This window comes from Mesoplodon densirostris, chromosome 3 (genome assembly GCF_025265405.1).
Source record: "Mesoplodon densirostris isolate mMesDen1 chromosome 3, mMesDen1 primary haplotype, whole genome shotgun sequence".
NCBI classification, from domain to species: Eukaryota; Metazoa; Chordata; class Mammalia; order Artiodactyla; family Ziphiidae; genus Mesoplodon; species Mesoplodon densirostris.
In genome coordinates this window covers 100,740,634-100,761,846 of record NC_082663.1, presented here as the reverse complement: position 1 = coordinate 100,761,846, position 21,213 = coordinate 100,740,634, and the positions used below count along the sequence as shown (strand labels likewise).

Sequence of the window (21,213 nt, the reverse complement as noted above, 5' to 3'; positions counted from 1 at the left end):
GTGGACCTGCCCACCAGAAAGACAAGATCCAGCCTCATCCACCAGAACACAGGCAGTAGTCCCCTCCACCAAGAAGCCTACACAACCCACTAAACCAACCTTAGCCACTGGGGACAGACACCAAAAACAACGGGAACTACGAACCTGCAGCCTGCAAAAAGGAGACCCCAAACACAGTAACATAAGCAAAATGAGAAGACAGAAAAACACACAGCAGGAGAAGGAGCAAGATAAAAACCCACCAGACCTAACAAATGAAGAGGTAATAGGCAGTCTATCTGAAAAAGAATTCAGAATAATGATGGTAAAGATGATCCAAAATCTTGGAAATAGAATAGACAAAATGCAAGAAACAGTTAACAAGGACCTAGAAGAACTAAAGACGAATCAAGCATCGATTAAAAACACAATACATGAAATAAAAAATACTCTAGATGGGATCAATAGCAGAATAACTGAGGCAGAAGAACGGATAAGTGAGGTGGAAGATAAAATAGTGGAAATAACTGCTGCACAGCAAAATAAAGAAAAAAGAATGAAAAGAACAGAGGACAGTCTCAGAGACCTCTGGGACAACATTAAACGCACCAACATTCGAATTATAGGGGTTCCAGAAGAAGAAGAGAAAAAGAAAGGGACTGAGAAAATATTTGAAGAGATTATAGTTGAAAACTTCCCTAATATGGGAAAGGAAATAGTTAATCAAGTCCAGGAGGCACAGAGAGTCCCATACAGAATAAATCCAAGGAGAAATACACCAAGACACATATTAATCAAACTGTCAAAAATTAAACACAAAGAAATCATATTAAAAGCAGCAAGGCAAAAACAACAAATAACACACAAGGGAATCCCCATCAGGATAACAGCTGATCTCTCAGCAGAAACTCTACAAGCCAGAAGGGAGTGGCAGGACATACTTAAAGTGATGAAGGAGAAAAACCTGCAACCAAGATTACTCTACCCAGCAAGGATCTCATTCAGATTTGATGGAGAAATTAAAACCTTTACAGACAAGCAAAAGCTGAGAGAGTTCAGCACCACCAAACCAGCTTTACAACAAATGCTAAAGGAACTTCTCTAGGCAAGAAACACAACAGAAGGAAAAGAACTACAATAACGAACCCAAAACAATTAAGAAAATGGGAATAGGAACATACATATCAATAATTACCTTAAATGTAAATGGACTAAATGCTCCCACCAAAAGACACAGACTGGCTGAATGGATACAAAAACAAGACCCATATATATGCTGTCTACAAGAGACCCACTTCAGACCTAGAGACACATACAGACTGAAAGTAAGGGGATGGAAAAAGATATTCCATGCAAATGGAAACCAAAAGAAAGCTGGAGTAGCAATTCTCATATCAGACAAAATAGACTTTAAAATAAAGACTACTAGAAGAGACAAAGAAGGACACTACATAATGATCAAGGGATCAATCCAAGAAGAAGATATAACAATTGTAAATATTTATGCACCAAACATAGGAGCACCTCAATACATAAGAGAAATATTAACAACCATAAAAGGAGAAATCGACAGTAACACAATCATAGTAGGGGACTTTAACACCCCACTTTCACCAATGGACAGGTCATCCAAAATGAAAATAAATAAGGAAACACAAGCTTTAAATGATACATTAAACAAGATGGACTTAATTGATATTTATAGGACATTCCATCCAAAAACAACAGAATACACATTTTTCTCAAGTGCTCATGGAACATTCTCCAGGATAGATCCTATCTTGGGTCACAAATCAAGCCTTGGTAAATTTAAGAAAATTGAAAATGTATCAAGTATCTTTTCCGACCACAATGCTATGAGACTAGACATCAATTACAGGAAAAGAGCTGTAAAACATACAAACACATGGAGGCTAAACAATACACTACTTAATAACGAAGTGATCACTGAAGAAATCAAAGAGGAAATTAAAAAATACCTAGAAACAAATGACAATGGAGACACGACGACCCAAAACCTATGGGATGCAGCAAAAGCAGTTCTAAGAGGGAAGTTTATGGCAATACAATCCCACCTTAAGAAACAGGAAATATCTCGAATAAACAACCTAACCTTGCACCTAAAGCAATTAGAGAAAGAAGAACAAAAACATCCCAAAGTTAGCAGAAGGAAAGAAATCATAAAAATCAGATCAGAAATAAATGAAAAAGAAATGAAGGAAACGATAGCAAAGATCAATAAAACTAAAAGCTGGTTCTTTGAGAAGATAAACAAAATTGATAAACCATTAGCCAGACTCATCAAGAAAAAAAGGGAGAAGACTCAAATCAATAGAATTAGAAATGAAAAAGGAGAAATAACAACTGACACTGCAGAAATACAAAAGATCATGAGAGATTACTATAAGCAACTCTATGCCAATAAAATGGACAACCTGGAAGAAATGGACAAATTCTTAGAAATGCACAACCTGCCAAGACTGAATCAGGAAGAAATAGAAAATATGAACAGACCAATCACAAGCACTGAAATTGAAACTGTGATTAAAAATCTTCCAACAAACAAAAGCCCAGGACCAGATGGCTTCACAGGCGAATTCTATCAAGCATTTAGAGAAGAGCTAACACCTATCCTTCTCAAACTCTTCCAAAATATAGCAGAGGGAGGAACACTCCCAAACTCATTCTACGAGGCCACCATCACCTTGATACCAAAACCAGACAAGGATGTCACAAAGAAAGAAAACTACAGGCCAATATCACTGATGAACATAGATGCAAAAATCCTCACCAAAATACTAGCAAACAGAATTCAACAGCACATTAAAAGGATCATACACCATGATCAAGTGGGGTTTATTCCAGGAATGCAAGGATTCTTCAATATACGCAAATCAATCAATGTGATACACCATATTAACAAACTGAAGGAGAAAAACCATATGATCATCTCAATAGATGCAGAGAAAGCTTTCGACAAAATTCAACACCCATTTATGATAAAAACCCTGCAGAAAGTAGGCATAGAGGGAACTTTCCTCAACATAATAAAGGCCATATATGACAAACCCACAGCCAGCATCGTCCTCAATGGTGAAAAACTGAAACCATTTCCACTAAGATCAGGAACAAGACAAGGTTGCCCACTCTCACCACTCTTATTCAACATAGTTTTGGAAGTTTTAGCCACAGCAATCAGAGAAGAAAAGGAAATAAAAGGAATCCAAATGGGAAAAGAAGAAGTAAAGCTGTCACTGTTTGCAGATGACATGATACTATACATAGAGAATCCTAAAGATGCTACCAGAAAACTACTAGAGCTAATCAATGAATTTGGTAAAGTTGCAGGATACAAAATTAATGCACAGAAATCTCTGGCATTCCTATATACTAATGAAAAATATGAAAGTGAAATCAAGGAAACACTCCCATTTACCATTGCAACAAAAAGAATAAAATATCTAGGAATAAACCTACCTAAGGAGACAAAAGACCTGTATGCAGAAAATTATAAGACACTGATGAAAGAAATTAAAGATGATACAAATAGATGGAGAGATGTACCATGTTCTTGGATTGGAAGAATCAACATTGTGAAAATGACTCTACTACCCAAAGCAATCTACAGATTCAATGCAATACCTATCAAACTACCAATGGCATTTTTCACAGAACTAGAACAAAAAATTTCACAATTTGTATGGAAACACAAAAGACCCCGAATAGCCAAAGCAATCTTGAGAACGAAAAACGGAGCTGGAGGAATCAGGCTCCCTGACTTCAGACTATACTACAAAGCTACAGTAATCAAGACAGTGTGGTACTGGCACAAGAACAGAAAGATAGATCAATGGAACAGGATAGAAAGCCCAGAGATAAACCCACGGACATATGGTCACCTTATCTTTGATAAAGGAGGCAGGAATGTACAGTGGAGAAAGGACAGTCTCTTCAATAAGTGGTGCTGGGAAAACTGGACAGGGACATGTAAAAGTATGAGATTAGATCACTCCCTAACACCATACACAAAAATTAGCTCAAAATGGATTAAAGACCTAAATGTAAGGCCAGACACTATCAAACTCCTAGAGGAAAACATAGGCAGAACACTCTATGACATAAATCACAGCAAGATCCTTTTCGACCCACCTCCTAGAGAAATGGAAATAAAGACAAAAATAAACACATGGGACCTAATGAAACTTCAAAGCTTTTGCACAGCAAAGGAAACCATAAACAAGACGAAAAGACAACCCTCAGAATGGGAGAAAATATTTGCAAATGAAGTAACTGACAAAGGATTAATCTCCAAAATTTATAAGCAGCTCATGCAGCTCAATAGCAAAAAAACAAAGAACCCAATCCAAAAATGGGCAGAAGACCTAAATAGACATTTCTCCACAGAAGATATACAGACAGCCAACAAACACATGAAAGGATGCTCAACATCTTTACTCATTAGAGAAATGCAAATCAAAACTACAATGAGATATCATCTCACACCAGTCAGAATGGCCATCATCAAAAAATCTAGAAACAATAAATGCTGGAGAGGGTGTGGAAAAAAGGGAACACTCTTGCACTGCTGGTGGGAATGTGAATTGGTACAGCCACTATGGAGAACGGTATGGAGGTTCCTTAAAAAACTACAAATAGAACTACCATATGACCCAGCAATCCCACTACTGGGCATATACCCTGAGAAAACCATAATTCAAAAAGAGACATGTACCAAAATGTTCATAGCAGCCCTATTTACAATAGCTCAGAGATGGAAACAACCTAAGTGTCCATCATCAGATGAATGGATAAAGAAGATGTGGCACATATATACAATGGAATATTACTCAGCCATAAAAAGAAATGAAATTGAGCTATTTGTAATGAGGTGGATGGACCTAGAGTCTGTCATACACAGTGAAGTAAGTCAGAAAGAGAAAGACAAATACTGTATGATGACACATATATATGGAATTTAAGAAAAAAATGTCATCAAGAACATAGGGGTAAGACAGGAATAAAGACACAGACCTACTAGAGCATGGACTTGAGGATATGGGGAGGGGGAAGGGTAAGCTGTGACAAAGTGAAAGAGCGGCATGGACATATATACACTACCAAACGTAAGGTAGATAGCTAGTGGGAAGCAGCCGCATAGCACAGGGAGATCAGCTTGGTTCTTGGTGACCGCCTGGAGGGGTCGGATAGGGAGGGTGGGAGGGAGACGCAAAAGGGAGGGGATATGGGAACATATGTATATGTATAACTGATTAAATTTGTAAAATAAAAAAATAATAATAACAAAAAAAAAAAAAGAGATGGGACAAATAGAAAACAAATAATAAAGTGGTAGACCTAAAAAAAAAAAAAAAAAAAAAAAAAAAAAAAAAAAAAAAGAAACCAACGATCAGTTCATTTACTAAGAAATGTTTATCCTCTGTCACTGTCATTAGTAACTCTTTCTGACACTTAAACCTCTGCCTTGACATTCTTGAAAAAAGGGTCAACAGTATGTTTTCTGTATTGCAAGATGAACAATCCATTTTCAGTAAGTCTATACTGTCACAAAAGATAACCAAATTTGTACTGTCTAAGATTCACAGAATATTAGATAGACAAAGTCCAAGATAAGATCCAACTTGAAGCGAGGCTGGGGGGAGACAAATGGAGCTAATCATAACAGGACGATGCCACATTAATATTACAAATTGCAATACTGAGTGGTTTTCTAACACTTCAAATTTTTGTCTCCCTGAATTACTTTTAAGGCCAGATTTAGGTTAACTGCTCTGAATACAAATTTTTATGAAATTCTGGAGGGGACTGCAACATAATTTTCAAAAAGTTTTTCCTCATTCATTAACTGAACAAATATCGAGCACCTACAAAGTAGCTGACAATGTTCAGACTGTAGATTCAGAACAAACGTCGCTGCATTCGTGGAATTTACGTTGTAATGGGCATAAATTTTGCCATGTTCATCATACTTTTGTACAAGGCCTGCTAAAACTCACACTAAGGCTTCTCCCCTAACATTTAATAGAGGTCAAAGTTCAAACTTACTACACCATTTACCAGAGTTCTCTGCCGTGTGGCCTCCTGACTACTGGGACATGTTGAGCTATGGCTGAAACACCGACTTTAATGAAACAAATGATTTTTTTTTCTTTTGAACTTGATGACTGGAAGAATTCACATGACACCTGAGTTGTTTTTGTTTTTGTTTTAATCATTTTATGGAACTTTTTTCGTGTGTGGGCTCTCTGATGGTCTTACCACTCCTATCACTTTTATAGGATTTATCAGCAGCATGGATTCTGTGATGAACTGTTAGATTGGAGCGCCAACTGAAGCTCTTACCACAGGTCTCACACTTGTAAGGCTTCTCCCCTGTGTGCACTCTTTGATGAGACTGTAGCTGTGAAGACCGACTGAAGACCTTACTGCATCTGTCACATCTGTACGGCTTCTCTCCAGTGTGGACGCTTTGATGAAGCTGAAGACCTGAGGCCTGAATGAAGTGCTTCCCACACTCCCCACACTTATATGGTTTCTCTCCTGTGTGAACCCTCTGATGCATGGCGAGGTTCAGGCTCCACTTGAAGCCCTTCCCACACTCCTCACATTTGTATGGCTTTTCTCCAGTGTGGACTTTTTGATGGGCTTGAAGGTGTGAACTCCGACCAAAGCTCTTCCCACACTCTTCACATTTGAATGGTTTTTCTCTGCTCTGGACTCTCTCATGGGCCAGAAGATTTGAGGCCTGCCTGAAGACTTTCCCCCACTCCTCACAATTATACGGTTTCTCTCCGGTGTGGATTCTGCAATGAATTTTAAGATCTGCTCTACGACTGAATCCCTTCCCACACTCTTCACATCTGTATGGTTTCTCACCGGTATGGATCAGCTGGTGGATCTGAAGTCGTGAACTCTGATGGAAGCCCTGCCCACACTCCTCACACTTGTAAGGTTTCTCTACACTGTGGGCCTTCTGATGGATTTGAAGATATGAACTCTGACTGAAGCCCTTCCCACATACCTCACATTTATAGGGCTTCTCCCCTGTGTGGACAACCAGATGAACTTGATAATGGGAGTTCCTCCTGAAGTTCTTCCCACACTCATTACATTTGTATGATTTCTCTCCTGTATGGACTCTTTGATGTGCCTGAAGGTTTGAACTCAGAGTAAAGCCTTTACCACACACATTACATATGTATGATTTCTCTCCAGTGTGGACTCCCTGATGGGCCTGAAGACTTGAAGGCCGACTAAAGCCTTTCCCACACACATTACATATGTATGATTTCTCTCCAGTGTGGACTCCCTGATGGGCCTGAAGACTTGAAGGCCGACTAAAGCCTTTCCCACATTCCTCACATTTGTAGGGTTTTTCTCCTGTGTGGACCCTCTGATGAGCTACAAATGAAGCCCTTCCCACACTCCTCACATTTGTATGGTTTCTCTGCCGTATGGACTCTCTGATGGGACTGAAGGTGTGAATTCCAACTGAAGCTCTTATCACGTGTCACATTTGAATGGTTTCTCCCCAGTGTGGACTCTCTGATGGTCCTGAAGGTGAGAGGCCTGACTGAAGGCCCTCCCACACTCCTCACAATTATAAGGTTTCTCTCCCGTGTGGACTTTACAATGAATAGTAAGTGCTGACCTACGACTGAAGCCTTTCCCACATTCCCCACATTTGAATGGTTTCTCTACAGTGTGGACTTTCTGAGGAGTCTGCAGCTGTGAGCTCTGACTGAACTCCTTGCCACACTCATCACACTCACTGTGTTTTCCTCCCACGTGAACTCTCTGATGAATATGAAGAACCGAGCTGTAACGGAAGCCTTTTCCACACTCACTGCACGTATGAGACTTCTCTTTTGAGTGTAATTGCTGGTGAAGATCAAAGGTGGAGAGATCGGTGAAGGTTTCTTTACATTCATTACACTGGTAAGGTTTTTGTCCTGTGTGAATCATAGTATTCTGATCCAGTGTTGAAACCCTCGTGCTATCTTTTCTATAATCACTGTAGCCGTAAGATTTTTGACCCTTGTGTACTCCATGAGCATCAAGGTGATGTGAAATCCAACTGATGGTGTCAACATCCTCTTTACACTGACACAGTTTATTTTTCATGGAAATTTGCTGGTGTCTATTCTGATAATTCTGTGACTCAGTCAATGAAGTTTTCCTCCAAGAATCCTGGGCTCTCAAAGTTGCAAACCTTGGATTTCCAGTACTACTGGGATTACCTGCTTTATCATTTAATATACGATTCTCATCTTCAGAAATTTGAATAGGGTCCTGCCCCAATCTGGCAGGGGGAATCACCTTGTTTGTGGAACTGACAACTATTTATCATGGAGTCTTGGCATCTGGTTAAGTCATTTGCCATTTGTTGCCCGATTTGCCAGCAGGAAAGCTCTTCACGTGATCCTCTGTCTTGAACGGCCCTCAACTCACTTTGATTGTTTTCTTCTAGAAGGACAGAGAATTCAGAGATGTGGACATGTGAAAGCTTTGTTCAAAGATTCAAGATTTTACACTTAAGACACAGTATGAGACTTTAATGAACCTCAGGATGGTTCAGCTTATCTTTCGCACGACAAATCAAGTTCTCTGGTTTATATACTCACAGAAACCAAGAGATGGTCTGTTAAACTCCCAAATACTTAGCATTAATGAAACCCATTTAAAACCAAATGACTACTCTGACATACTATTTAAATCATCTTTCAAAAATTACATGTCATTCCTACCATAACACAGTATCAATAAAGACAAGCATTTTGCTGTGCTCACAGCTTTAACAGTGCCTAGCAGTTAGTCAGGGCTCAAGAAATGCATGCACAGGTGAACTCAGTTTGATTTCTAGGATTCTCTACAATTCTGAATCCCAGGTTAAGTTTGAACCAAGTCAGAGACGCGAAACAGCTTTTACAAGTCAGGTATCAGATACAGGAAAAGGACTGGAAAGTACAGTTTTGCTTAAGTTGAAAGGCTGCACCCGAGGCGGCAGCACACCAAGGGGGTTAGTGCTGAGGAGAATATGAAAGGGGCTAAAAACCGGGACTTCCCCGGTGGCACAGCGGTTAATAATCTGCCTGCCAGTGCAGGGGACACAGGTTCGAGCCCTGGTCCGGAAAGATCCCACATGCCGCAGAGCAACTAAGCCCGTGAGCCACAACTACTGAGCCCACGTGCCGCAACTACTGAAGCCCGCGTTCCTAGAGACCGTGCTCTGAAACAAGAGAAGCCACTGCAATGAGAAGCCTGCGCACCGCAACGAAGCAGTGAGCTGCTCCCACTCACCACAACTAGAGAAGAGCCCATATGCAGCAACGAAGACCCAACGCAACCAAAAATTAACTAATTTTAAAAAAGGTTCTAAGAATCAGTGGGGTTAAAAAAAAGCATGAAGACCTGTGCACTGGATCCTTCTGAGGCATTTGTGCTGCCTAGTATGTTCCTCCACTCCCCCTGCCAAGCAGGAGTCAAAATTTAGAGGCTAGGGAAGAATGCTGTCTCTTTAAAAACAGCATGGAAAATTTTTGGACACAGGTACATTGGTCTTTAACAAGAATGAGTTCCAAAGTGAAGAATGGGGTTTATGAGTGAGCTGGGAATAAATTCCATAGCCTGTGATAAGTATTGAGAAGAAACAGACTAGAAACTATTAAAGAATGATCAAAGCACTCAAGGTGACATTATCTAAAATGCCTTCTACAAGATACATACAAATGCACACACACACACACAAAATGTTTGTGGAGCTAACAAAGATCGATTTCTTATTAGTGAGGTGGGCTTTGGAGGAGGCAAATCGGACGCAGCGGGGCAAATCTTTTAAGGGAAAGGCTAACTCACCAGCTGGCTGTTTTCTGAGACCTGTTCTCCCCTGGTATAAGGGATAAGGAAATAGAAATTTCTTTCCTTCTATGGGAGGGTTACCTAAGAAGTAGACATAAGAATCCTCATTCAAAACAGTATTTCCTCCCCAAATGAATTTGCTCTGCTACTAAGAGCTCAAGGAAAGTCACAGGGAAAGCATTTTACTCAGTTTGGTTATAATTACAGGTTCTATACATATTTTTTGTGCAAGTTGACGAGGGCCAACTTGTACAGAAAGGCAAACACACACATACACACATCATGGGCACCTGAGAAGTTAGAATTAGGCTAGGAATTCATTTGAAGACAAAAAAACATTTAGCAATATCCCTTATTCACTCGGATTTGTTCACCGCCTACTAGCTATTTTCATGGAAGGCTAATTTCTCTATCCATTAACTCATTCGTTTATTCAAGAAATATTTAAGAGTTCCTGTCATGTACCAAGACTATGCTAAGCACTGAGGCTACTGAGCAATAAACATATAACAGACCGAATTCCTCCTGCACTCCTGGATTACCCTCCAGTGGAAGAAAGAGGTGAGAAACAGGTGAACAAAATGTACATGAGTGAAACGCTTAGAGACAAAACAAGGCAGGGCAGAGAGAGTAAGAAAGAGAGGACTGTATTTTCCATAGGGTGGTCAGAGGACAGCCACCCCCTCATCTTTAAGGTGACTGACTGAAAGAAGTAGAGGCCTAAAAGATTACAGGTGAAAGAGTATTCCAGGCAGAGAGAAGGACAAGGAAAAGGCTCTGTGGCAGAAGCATCCTTTGCAGGTCTGGAAAAGATAGGGTAAGAGGGAGGAGAGGTGATGTATTCAGGGAGGTGGTGGAGAACGAACAGCAGCCCACAGAAGGCTCTAGAAGCCACTTTCAGTGGTTTTTATTCTAAGTAAAAGAAGCCACAAGAGAATTTTGAAACAAGGACATAACCTGACTTAAAGTTACAAAAGATCACTTTGCCACCTAAAGAACAAACTGTGGGAGGAGAAGGGTGGCAACAGGTGACCAGTACAAAGACTATGCAATGGGCCTCCCTGGTGGCGCAGTGGTTAAGAGTCCGCCTGCCGATGCAGGGGATACGGGTTCGTGCCCCGGTCTGGGAGGATCCCATATGCCGCGGAGCGGCTGGGCCCGTGAGCCATGGCCGCTGGGCCTGCGCATCCGGAGCCTGTGCTCCGCAACGGGAGAGGCCACAACAGTGAGAGGCCCGCATACCGCAAAAAGAAAAAAAAAAAAAAAAAAAAAAAAAAAAAAAAAAAAAAAAAAAAAGACAGATACACCAGAAATACAGCTACACGTGCAACAACTCCTACAGAACAACTACTGAACGCTGGCAGAAGACCCCAGACCTCCCAAAAGGCAAGAAACTCCCCACATACCTGGGTAGGGCAAAGCAGAGAGATTCCCGCAGAGAGGAGCGGTGCCGAGCGGCACTCACCAGCCCGAGAGGCTTGTCTGCTCCCCCGCCGTGGCGGGCGGCGCTGGATCTGAGGCTCGGGCTTCGGTCAGAGCGCAGGGAGAGGACTGGGACTGGCGGCGAGAACTCAGCCTGAAGGGGGCTAATGTGCCACAGCTAGCCGGGAGGGAGTCCGGGAAAACTCTGGAGCTGCCGAAGAGGCAGGAGACTTTTTCTTCCCTCTTGGTTTCCTGGTGCGCGAGGGGAGGGGATTAAGAGCGCCGCGTAAAGGAGCTCCAGAGACGGGCGCGAGTCGCGGCTGAAAGCGCGGAGCCCAGAGACGGGCGTGGGACGCTGGGGCTGCTGCTGCCGCCGCCAAGAAGCCTGTGTGCGAGCGCAGGTCACTGTCCACACCGCCCTTCCGGGAGCCTGTGCAGCCTGCCACTGCCGGGGTCCCGGGATCCAGGGGCGGCTTCCCTGGGAGAACGCACGGCCCGCCCCGGGCTGGTGCAACGTCACGCCGACCTCTGCCGCTGCAGGCACGCCCCGCACTCCGTGCCCCTCCCTCCCGCCCGGCCTGAGTGAGCCAGAGTCCCCGAAGAGGCTGCTCCTTTAACCCTGTCCTGTCTGAGCGAAGAACAGACGCCCTCCGGCGACCTACACGCAGAGGCGGGGCCAAATCCAAAGCTGAGACCCAGGAGCTGTGAGAACAAAGAAGAGAAAGGGAAACCTCTCCCAGCAGCCTCAGAAGCAGCGGATTAAAGCTCCACAATCAACTTCATGTACCCTGCATCAGTGGAATACATGAATAGACAACAAATCATCCCAAATTGAGGAGCCAGGAGTCAGTGCTGTGCCTCTGAGGTGGGAGAGCCAACTTCAGGACACTGGTCCACAAGAGACCTCCCAGCTCCACATAATATCAAACGGCGAAAATCTTCCAGAGATCTCCATCTCAACACCAGCACCCAGCTTCACTCAACGACCAGCAAGCTACAGTGCTGGACACCCTATGCCAAACAACTAGCAAGACAGGAACACAACACCACCCATTAGCAGAGAGGCTGCCTCAAATCATAAAAAGTCCGCAAACACCCCAAAACACACCACCAGACGTGGACCTGCCCACCAGAAAGACAAGATCCAGCCTCATCCACCAGAACACAGGCAGTAGTCTCCTCCACCAAGAAGCCTACACAACCCACTAAACCAACCTTAGCCACTGGGGACAGACACCAAAAACAACGGGAACTACGAACCTGCAGCCTGCAAAGAGGAGACCCCAAACACAGTAACATAAGCAAAATGAGAAGACAGAAAAACACACAGCAGGAGAAGGAGCAAGATAAAAACCCACCAGACCTAACAAATGAAGAGGTAATAGGCAGTCTATCTGAAAAAGAATTCAGAATAATGATGGTAAAGATGATCCAAAATCTTGGAAATAGAATAGACAAAATGCAAGAAACAGTTAACAAGGACCTAGAAGAACTAAAGACGAATCAAGCATCGATTAAAAACACAATAAATGAAATAAAAAATACTCTAGATGGGATCAATAGCAGAATAACTGAGGCAGAAGAACGGATAAGTGAGGTGGAAGATAAAATAGAGGAAATAACTGCTGCACAGCAAAATAAAGAAAAAAGAATGAAAAGAACAGAGGACAGTCTCAGAGACCTCTGGGACAACATTAAACGCACCAACATTCGAATTATAGGGGTTCCAGAAGAAGAAGAGAAAAAGAAAGGGACTGAGAAAATATTTGAAGAGATTATAGTTGAAAACTTCCCTAATATGGGAAAGGAAATAGTTAATCAAGTCCAGGAGGCACAGAGAGTCCCATACAGAATAAATCCAAGGAGAAATACACCAAGACACATATTAATCAAATTGTCAAAAATTAAACACAAAGAAATCATATTAAAAGCAGCAAGGCAAAAACAACAAATAACACACAAGGGAATCCCCATCAGGATAACAGCTGATCTCTCAGCAGAAACTCTACAAGCCAGAAGGGAGTGGCAGGACATACTTAAAGTGATGAAGGAGAAAAACCTGCAACCAAGATTACTCTACCCAGCAAGGATCTCATTCAGATTTGATGGAGAAATTAAAACCTTTACAGACAAGCAAAAGCTGAGAGAGTTCAGCACCACCAAACCAGCTTTACAACAAATGCTAAAGGAACTTCTCTAGGCAAGAAACACAACAGAAGGAAAAGAACTACAATAACGAACCCAAAACAATTAAGAAAATGGGAATAGGAACATACATATCAATAATTACCTTAAATGTAAATGGACTAAATGCTCCCACCAAAAGACACAGACTGGCTGAATGGATACAAAAACAAGACCCATATATATGCTGTCTACAAGAGACCCACTTCAGACCTAGAGACACATACAGACTGAAAGTAAGGGGATGGAAAAAGATATTCCATGCAAATGGAAACCAAAAGAAAGCTGGAGTAGCAATTCTCATATCAGACAAAATAGACTTTAAAATAAAGACTACTAGAAGAGACAAAGAAGGACACTACATAATGATCAAGGGATCAATCCAAGAAGAAGATATAACAATTGTAAATATTTATGCACCAAACATAGGAGCACCTCAATACATAAGGGAAATATTAACAGCCATAAAAGGAGAAATCGACAGTAACACAATCATAGTAGGGGACTTTAACACCCCACTTTCACCAATGGACAGGTCATCCAAAATGAAAATAAACAAGGAAACACAAGCTTTAAATGATACATTAAACAAGATGGACTTAATTGATATTTATAGGACATAAAAAAAAAAAAAAAAAAAAAAAAAAAGACTATGCAATAATCCTGGAAAGAGATTTCCAACTGGGACCAGGTGATGGACAGCACAGGGCTGGTGAGAAGCAAAACAGATAGAGAGCTAACCACAGGAACTCACGACTGCTTGGTTCTCACCTAAATTTCTATCTGGGTTGCTGAATTCATCAACCAAAGCCTCTCTTTTCTTTCTGTATGTTTTGTATCTCGTTTGAAGAATGAGAACATGCAAAGTCACAAGTTAACATGAACGGGCTAGAGCTAAAGTTTACTAGAAATTTGAGTTCCAACTGCATATTCAAGGTATTGAAAGCTGTGTTTTTCAAACTTCGTATCACGACCCACTGAAGAAACAGCATTTATTTCACAACCTAGATACACAGGTAGAAAAGTATACATTACTAAAACGAAGCTTGAATGACCTATATCTAACCAATGTCTCTTTTCATGAAATCTGTTCCCACTGGCTCTCACACCACTCATGCCATCGCCCAGAGTTTCTGCTGCAATGTGTTGTACTCTTCCTAAGAAACTCTGATATTTTCTATACTATTTTATTTCATTAAAAAATCACACGTAGGGCTCAATAAATTGGCTTTATAATCCACTAATGGCAGGGAGGGAAATCTGAAAAAGAATACACAAGGTACAGCAAGATACTGTCGATTTACAGTTCTTTTACAAAATAATTGAAAAGGACCTGAAACACACTGTTTAGAAAGACCAGAGACATCCTCTCGTGTCCCACAGGAATTGCAAAAGTCTGGTCCCCAAACTCAGGGAACCACCTCAAGAGGCCCAAAGCCTTGAAACACCAGGGTCACAAAGACACGCGCAGAGAAAGGCTGTCCTCACCCACTGAGACCAGGTTCCGGAAGTTTTCCACCATCACATCCTGGTACAGCTTCCTCCGGGCCGAGTCCAGCAGCCCCAGCTCCTCCTCTGTGAAGGCCACGGCCACGTCCTTGAAGGTCACCGCCTCCTACGACAAACAACACCACCTCAATCTTATACCCAGTGGCCAGTGGAAGAGGGGCAGCCCTGAGGAGACGAGGAGGATGGGAAGTTGCTCCGGCTCCTGTGAGGTGTGCAGACTTCCCAGCACCCCCTCCTTCCATCCTGCCAATGCCACACACTGACTTTCCTCAGCCTCACCGGACGTGCAGCTATGAAAGAGAAAGCTTTGTGTGTTTACCTGGGGCTCTCAGACAACCATAAGTAAACTCCCTAGAATTCTAACCACTGGATCCTGAACTAAAAAGCTTTCACTGTTTAATTATTATTGCCAAGTGCCCCAGAAACAGTTACCAATTTAGTCCTGGCAGTATTTGATGGCACCTGCTTTCTCATTGAGGTGGGAACCAGCTGAGAAGGAGTGTTATAGGTGGAAATTAACCAAAAGGCCATGCCAGGTCTCTGAATGAAAACTCTCTCTTTCCCCGTTTCTGTCTTTCGCTTGAATGCGATACTCTGACTCCAGACCCTTGGTTTTCTGGGTGAGTCTGAGCTGGTTCCTCCTTTTTTCACAACCCCTATTCTTTATATTTAAAACAAAGATGAAACCAAGCACCTCTTTATACAATTGTTCTGAGCTGTCTATGCAGTGACAAGTGCTTTAAGTACCACTGGACTTTTTAAACTAAGGTCATGTATTACTCTGATTAGAAAAAAATATAAGATGGAAAAAGAAACAAACCAGTAAATAAAATACACAAAGGGTCTGACTCAAGCGTGGGGAAGACTGAATCTAACTCTGGTCGTGAGAAAACTTCTAACAATACATTATTTTTTCTGCGTGAAGCAGCCGTTTGATCCTGCTGTGCTCTGCCGTATTTGGATATTCTACCAAAAAACATCCAAGGCACCACATATAAAACATACCTCTTAAATTCTGAATACCTAAACCTACTATGTTAAGGGCAAAAAGGGGCAATATTCTTTAGAACAGATATTTTGAGAAAAAGGTTAAATCAGGAACACTGTCACTGTAGTGCTCCTAAAACAGGAGAAGTCTTTAAACTAAATGTCTGTGAATAAAGAATAGTTTAAAAAATAGGTGCAGGGCTTCCCTGGTGGCGCAGTGGTTGAGAGTCCGCCTGCCGATGCAGGGGACACGGGTTCGTGCCCCGGTCCGGGAAGATCCCACATGCCGCGGAGCAGCTGGGCCCGTGAGCCATGGCCGCTGAGCCTGCGCGTCCGGAGCCTGTGCCCCGCAACGGGAGAGGCCACAGCAGTGAGAGGCCCGCATACCGGGGGGGAAAAAAAAAATAGGTGCATAAGTTTGCAGGAACATGATAAAGCAATTAAAAGTGAATGTTAGCTAGTATTAAATGAAAAAAACAATTTAAAACTGTATCTATGTTATAAATACAAATACACATCCATGGATACATATGATGAAGAGATTACAGAAAAAAGCAGCTAATTTGTAAGCAGGTAAGCAGTAGACTGGAAGATGTCCTTCATTTCCCTTAATTTTTCTTTTACTTGTAAAATAAAAAAATGATGAAATAAAACAAAAATTAAAACCAAAACCAATTAAATTTAACAGGAATTTTAAAAAAAGCACACATGGCACACTCAGGTCCTCATATGCTTAGACTCTCCTTGAAAGAGAAAACCCATATGGAACTATACCCAATATTTTGTAATAACCTATGAGGGAAAAGAATCTGAAAATATATGTATATATATGTATAACTGAATCACTTTGCTGTACACCTGAAATTAATACATTGTAAATCAACTATACTCCAATCAAAAAAAAAAAAGAAAAAGAAAGAAAAAGAGGAAAACCTGTGTCCAATCTGAGTACAAAAATGGCGTTTTTAACAGCAAGAAAGGCAAGCTCTACTCACCTGGAATGTGCTCATTTTCTCTCTCCTTCTGGGGAAGTGCAGAGTCCTAGCAAGACAGACAGGGAAAGAAGAAGTCAATGGAAACTGGTTTAAAGAAAAAGAAGTCACTAACCCACGTGGTGCTCATTGTGAATTACCAAGGCTCCCAGTCCTCGGGGTGGCTACAGCTGATTATGCTTGATGAGCAGAGCCCCACGCAGATACCAGATGCCCCCGTGAACCCCCTCAGTGGCTGTGTGAGGAATGACCTGCCCAGCCATACACAGTGGCCCCCTCACAGTGTGCCTGCAGCTTCCACAGGGGTCATTCTTATTCTGGGTATGGTGTAAACAGAGACCATGTAAGTCAGAGTAGGTTTTGGAGTCAATATGCATGGGCTGTGATCAGGCTACGCCATTCACTAGCAGTGTCACCCTGGGCAAATTATTCACATCTCTTCGCCTCCGTTCTGTCCTCTGCCAGTGGGGGAGAACACGGGCATCCACCTCGTGAGATCGTCCTAAGGTAGGAGGCTCTGAGAACACCACTGTCAGGGTTTCTTATTTCTTAGCAACTGCGGTAAAGCAGATGATATTTTGGTTAGAAATTATCCTTAGAGATGTGATTTCTACCAACAGAAGACTGTCAGACACGTGGAGGTCATACGTTGTTGCCCTGTTATGTGAGAGTCTTTAGACTTCTGAAAATCTCTGCTTGTCTTCCTAAAGATTTTGTGACTGCAACAATAATATTTAAATTGACATGGACAACTTTTTACAAAAGGTATAAAAATACGTTAAGTTTCTTTTTAAACAGGAAGTACCCTTTTGACAATTATGCACAGAGGTAAAGAGACCTAATAAAAGCCAGGATTCTGCAACAACAATAAAAAATATTTTGACAGTCCATACCTAATTCAAATGAAAAAAGACAGGAATCTGAATTGTAATTATATCATTATAAATATAGGAAAGTTTAAGAAATAAATGGGAGACTTCCCTGGTGGTGCAGTGGATAAGACTCCACATTCCCAATGCAGGTGGCGCGGGTTCGATCTAGTACAAAAGATAGCAATGATTCCACTCCCCAGAGCTTGGGAGAGATATATCTTCACAACTTCTAACGACCTCCATTTTGACTCTACACTTGCTAGCTGGCTTCTGCTCAATTCAGGATTCTGAAAGGGGCCCTGACAGTTGACAATAATTAGTGGGGGAATAAAATCATTGGACTAAGTAGGGCTTTGGTGAATCCAGCTCAGTTTTATCTGTGACATCCAGCAGGGTCAATTTCCTCGGCCTCAGTTTCCAGAAAAGACCCTCTCTTGAGCTTCTCGAATTTTCACGTGCATGTGAATTACTGCGGGATCTTGTTGGAATGCAGCCTCCTGGGCCCCCTACGCAGAAATTATAAATCAGAAGGTCTCGAATGGGGCTCAAGGCTGGGCATTTCTATCCAAGTGATGCCAATGCCGCTGGTTTGTGGACCACAATTTGAGTAGCACTGCAGTGTAACATCAGTCCCACAAAAAACAGCCTCCACTACACAGAAACATACACAAAGAGTAAACAGACAAAAAGGCACTAAAACATTAACAACTGTTATCTTTACATCCTAAAGTTATAGATCATTAAAATTTTTCTTTATGTATATATCTGCATTTTTCCATAATGATTATGCTACTTCTATGATATACATATTATTTGAAATAAAATAAATGACCCAGTTGAGAAAACTATCTTAAAAACTCATAAAATAGCCTAAACCTTGCTCTCAAGGTCCCCACAATTAAGTCCCAACCTACTTTCATGATATGATACTAGCCAGTACCCTATGCTCAAAGAGAATATACCAAAGGGATTAGCAAACTCAGGTGCTGGACTCAAACTGCCTGGGTCCCAACCCCAGCTCTGCCTCCTACCATCTGGGTGAGGATGGGCCAACAGGGTTGTGTTCCCTGCCCCCAGCTCCTCATCCTTAAAGTAGAGAAAACAGCAGTACCAATTCACAGAGCCACTGCCTGATGGAAATGTGTTCATTTGCATAAAGCTTTTAGAATGGAAATTAGTGACCAAGGCTCAGTTATCATCGTTACCCATGTCCCATACGTTCTACAATTTACAGGAATACCTTAAGTAGAAGAACGCCAAGTCCTACTCACGTGGGGCTCTGTTGCCTCTTCCTCCGTGCAGTGCTTTTTGAGAAGCCAGGGCTGGGGAAGGAAAGGAGACTGTGAAATACCAGGGCTGTGTTTCCATCCCCACTAATTCATACCGCACCCCCTTCCGCCCCCGAACCAGCTAGAAGTCCTCTCCTTCCAAAACAGGCCAGGAGTCCAGGACAATTCAGCTTCCTGGGCTCACAGAATCCCGCTGCGAAATGGGTCCTCCCGAATTAGCGTAGTATTAATACCAACAATGTATCAGGCAGTTGTAGACCTTTTACTTGTGCTATCTCGTTTCTTCTCACAACACTCTACTAACAAGGCATTCCTTTTTCCCCCCTTTTACCGAACAGCAACGGAGGCACAGAGGAGTTAAGCAACTCACCCAGTGTGACGCCGTATGAAGCGGTAGGGCTAGCTCATAGGTGGGGGACGGGGTCAGGTTAGGGGTGAAGAAAACCGGGGAGACCCTCAAACCCCAGGAGGCACGACCTGAGCCCACCCCATCCCGGGTACGTTACCAAACGCAAAGAAGCTCCGCCCGCGGGACGTACATCACCACTCCAGGCCCTCAAACCTCCGCTCTTAGCCGCTCCTCCTCTTTCTCCCCAAATGAAAGGTCTGCAAAGGTTGGCCCCAGGCGCATGTCGGGGAAGCTTGAATGGGTCGTGAAGAGCGGACCTGAAACACCGTCAGCAAGCAAAACATGGCTGCTACGTGTCCTCCTGGGGCGGAAGTGCCTGCGACTAATCCGGAACTCCTGGACCACATTTCCCAGAATTCCGCGGGTAAACCTTTACAGCGAGGCCTTACTGTAGCTGCAGTATATGGGACTACACGAGTTTACGAGCTCTGGACTACATGTCCCAGAATGCAAGGGTGGGTGCCGGGGTGTCTACCGGCACGAGCTCTGGACTACATGTTTTCACTCTGGTTTTCACTTTCCGGAATCCCTGAGAAGGTCTCAGGCAGTCTTGCCGTTCTAATGTGTAGGCCTCAGAAGAGTGTAGATTCTGTTCATTGAAAGGCGTACAAACTCAGTAGAATCTTGGACGTCTTCAAGAGGCTAAGCGACAGAAAAGCATTACCAGCCACGAAGGCTTCCTGGTAAACCCCAAAGAGTTTCACCATTGGAATAAGGGGAGAAGGAAACTGGGCTTTCTTTGGCAGGGACTGAAGCCAAACGCCAAAACACCTCATTCCCTGAAATTGTGTAAAGGTGAACGTGTTTTGTTAGCATCTTACAACCCGTGCAAAAGCAAGGGAAAATCCTTTCTAGAGACAGACATCAACATTCTAGGTCTCAAGTTATTTCTGTAATTATAAAATCTGTGACATTGCTATTTGACCAAGTGAACTTTAAGGGGAAGAAAAAAGCATTACTTGACATACGGAGGGACACTTCACAGTCATAAAAGTTTCAAATTATCAGAAACTAATAACTTCAGCTGATACTTTATAAAGCAAAAATTGACAGAACCATGAAGAGAAACATTCAAATTCATAATTGGATCTGGAGATTGGAACACATACATAGAGGGAAATGTTGAGCCTTAAAAGCATATATTAAAGTAGAAAGGGGGGCTTCCCTGGTGGCGCAGTGGTTGAGAGTCCGCCTGCCGATGCAGGGGACACGGGTTCGTGCCCTGGTCCGGGAAGATCCCACATGCCGCGGAGCGGCTGGGCCCGTGAGCCATGGCCGCCGAGCCTGCGCGTCCGGAGCCTGTGCTCCGCAACGGGAGAGGCCACAACAGTGAGAGGCCCGCGTACAGCAAGGAAAACAAAAACAAAACAAAACAAAACAAAATAAAGTAGAAAGGAAGTTGAAAATTGATTCAGAAAACATCCATTTCAGGAAGTTAATAAATGAATGATAAAACTGAAGAAGGCAGATGGAAAAATATAAGATCAGGTTAATGAAATACAAAATAAAGTAGATCCCACACACACCCACAAAACAGAAATTAAAGAAACAAACAAAACAAACAAAAAAAGATCATCCATAGTATAAACAAAGATTTTTTCAAAAATTTGTTCCAAATTCTTTCAGGAAAATATCCTCCAAGAACTATTCCTGACTTAAGCCAACATAGCACACAGGATTTCTTTCCACTACAA

The 21,213-nt window shown here is 42.4% G+C and overlaps 2 protein-coding genes across 2 annotated transcripts in view; both read right to left on the bottom strand.

The window, feature by feature from the left end:
- LOC132486289 (zinc finger protein 226-like) overlaps positions 1-19,983 on the bottom strand; it is a 67,690-nt gene extending 47,707 nt beyond the window's left edge. The window contains 4 exon segments of the mRNA XM_060093278.1: positions 14,950-15,076; positions 16,953-16,998; positions 19,093-19,143; positions 19,673-19,983. Of these exon segments, the coding sequence (XP_059949261.1) occupies positions 14,950-15,076; positions 16,953-16,998; positions 19,093-19,143; positions 19,673-19,741 (293 nt within the window). The 5' untranslated portion in view covers positions 19,742-19,983.
- Positions 5,610-7,498, bottom strand: LOC132486296 (zinc finger protein 226-like; the record flags this gene model as incomplete). Its single annotated transcript, XM_060093281.1, has 1 exon — positions 5,610-7,498. A coding segment is annotated over one exon (1,290 nt), but the record flags the coding sequence as incomplete, so codon positions are not given.
- Positions 19,984-21,213: the final 1,230 nt, after the last annotated feature.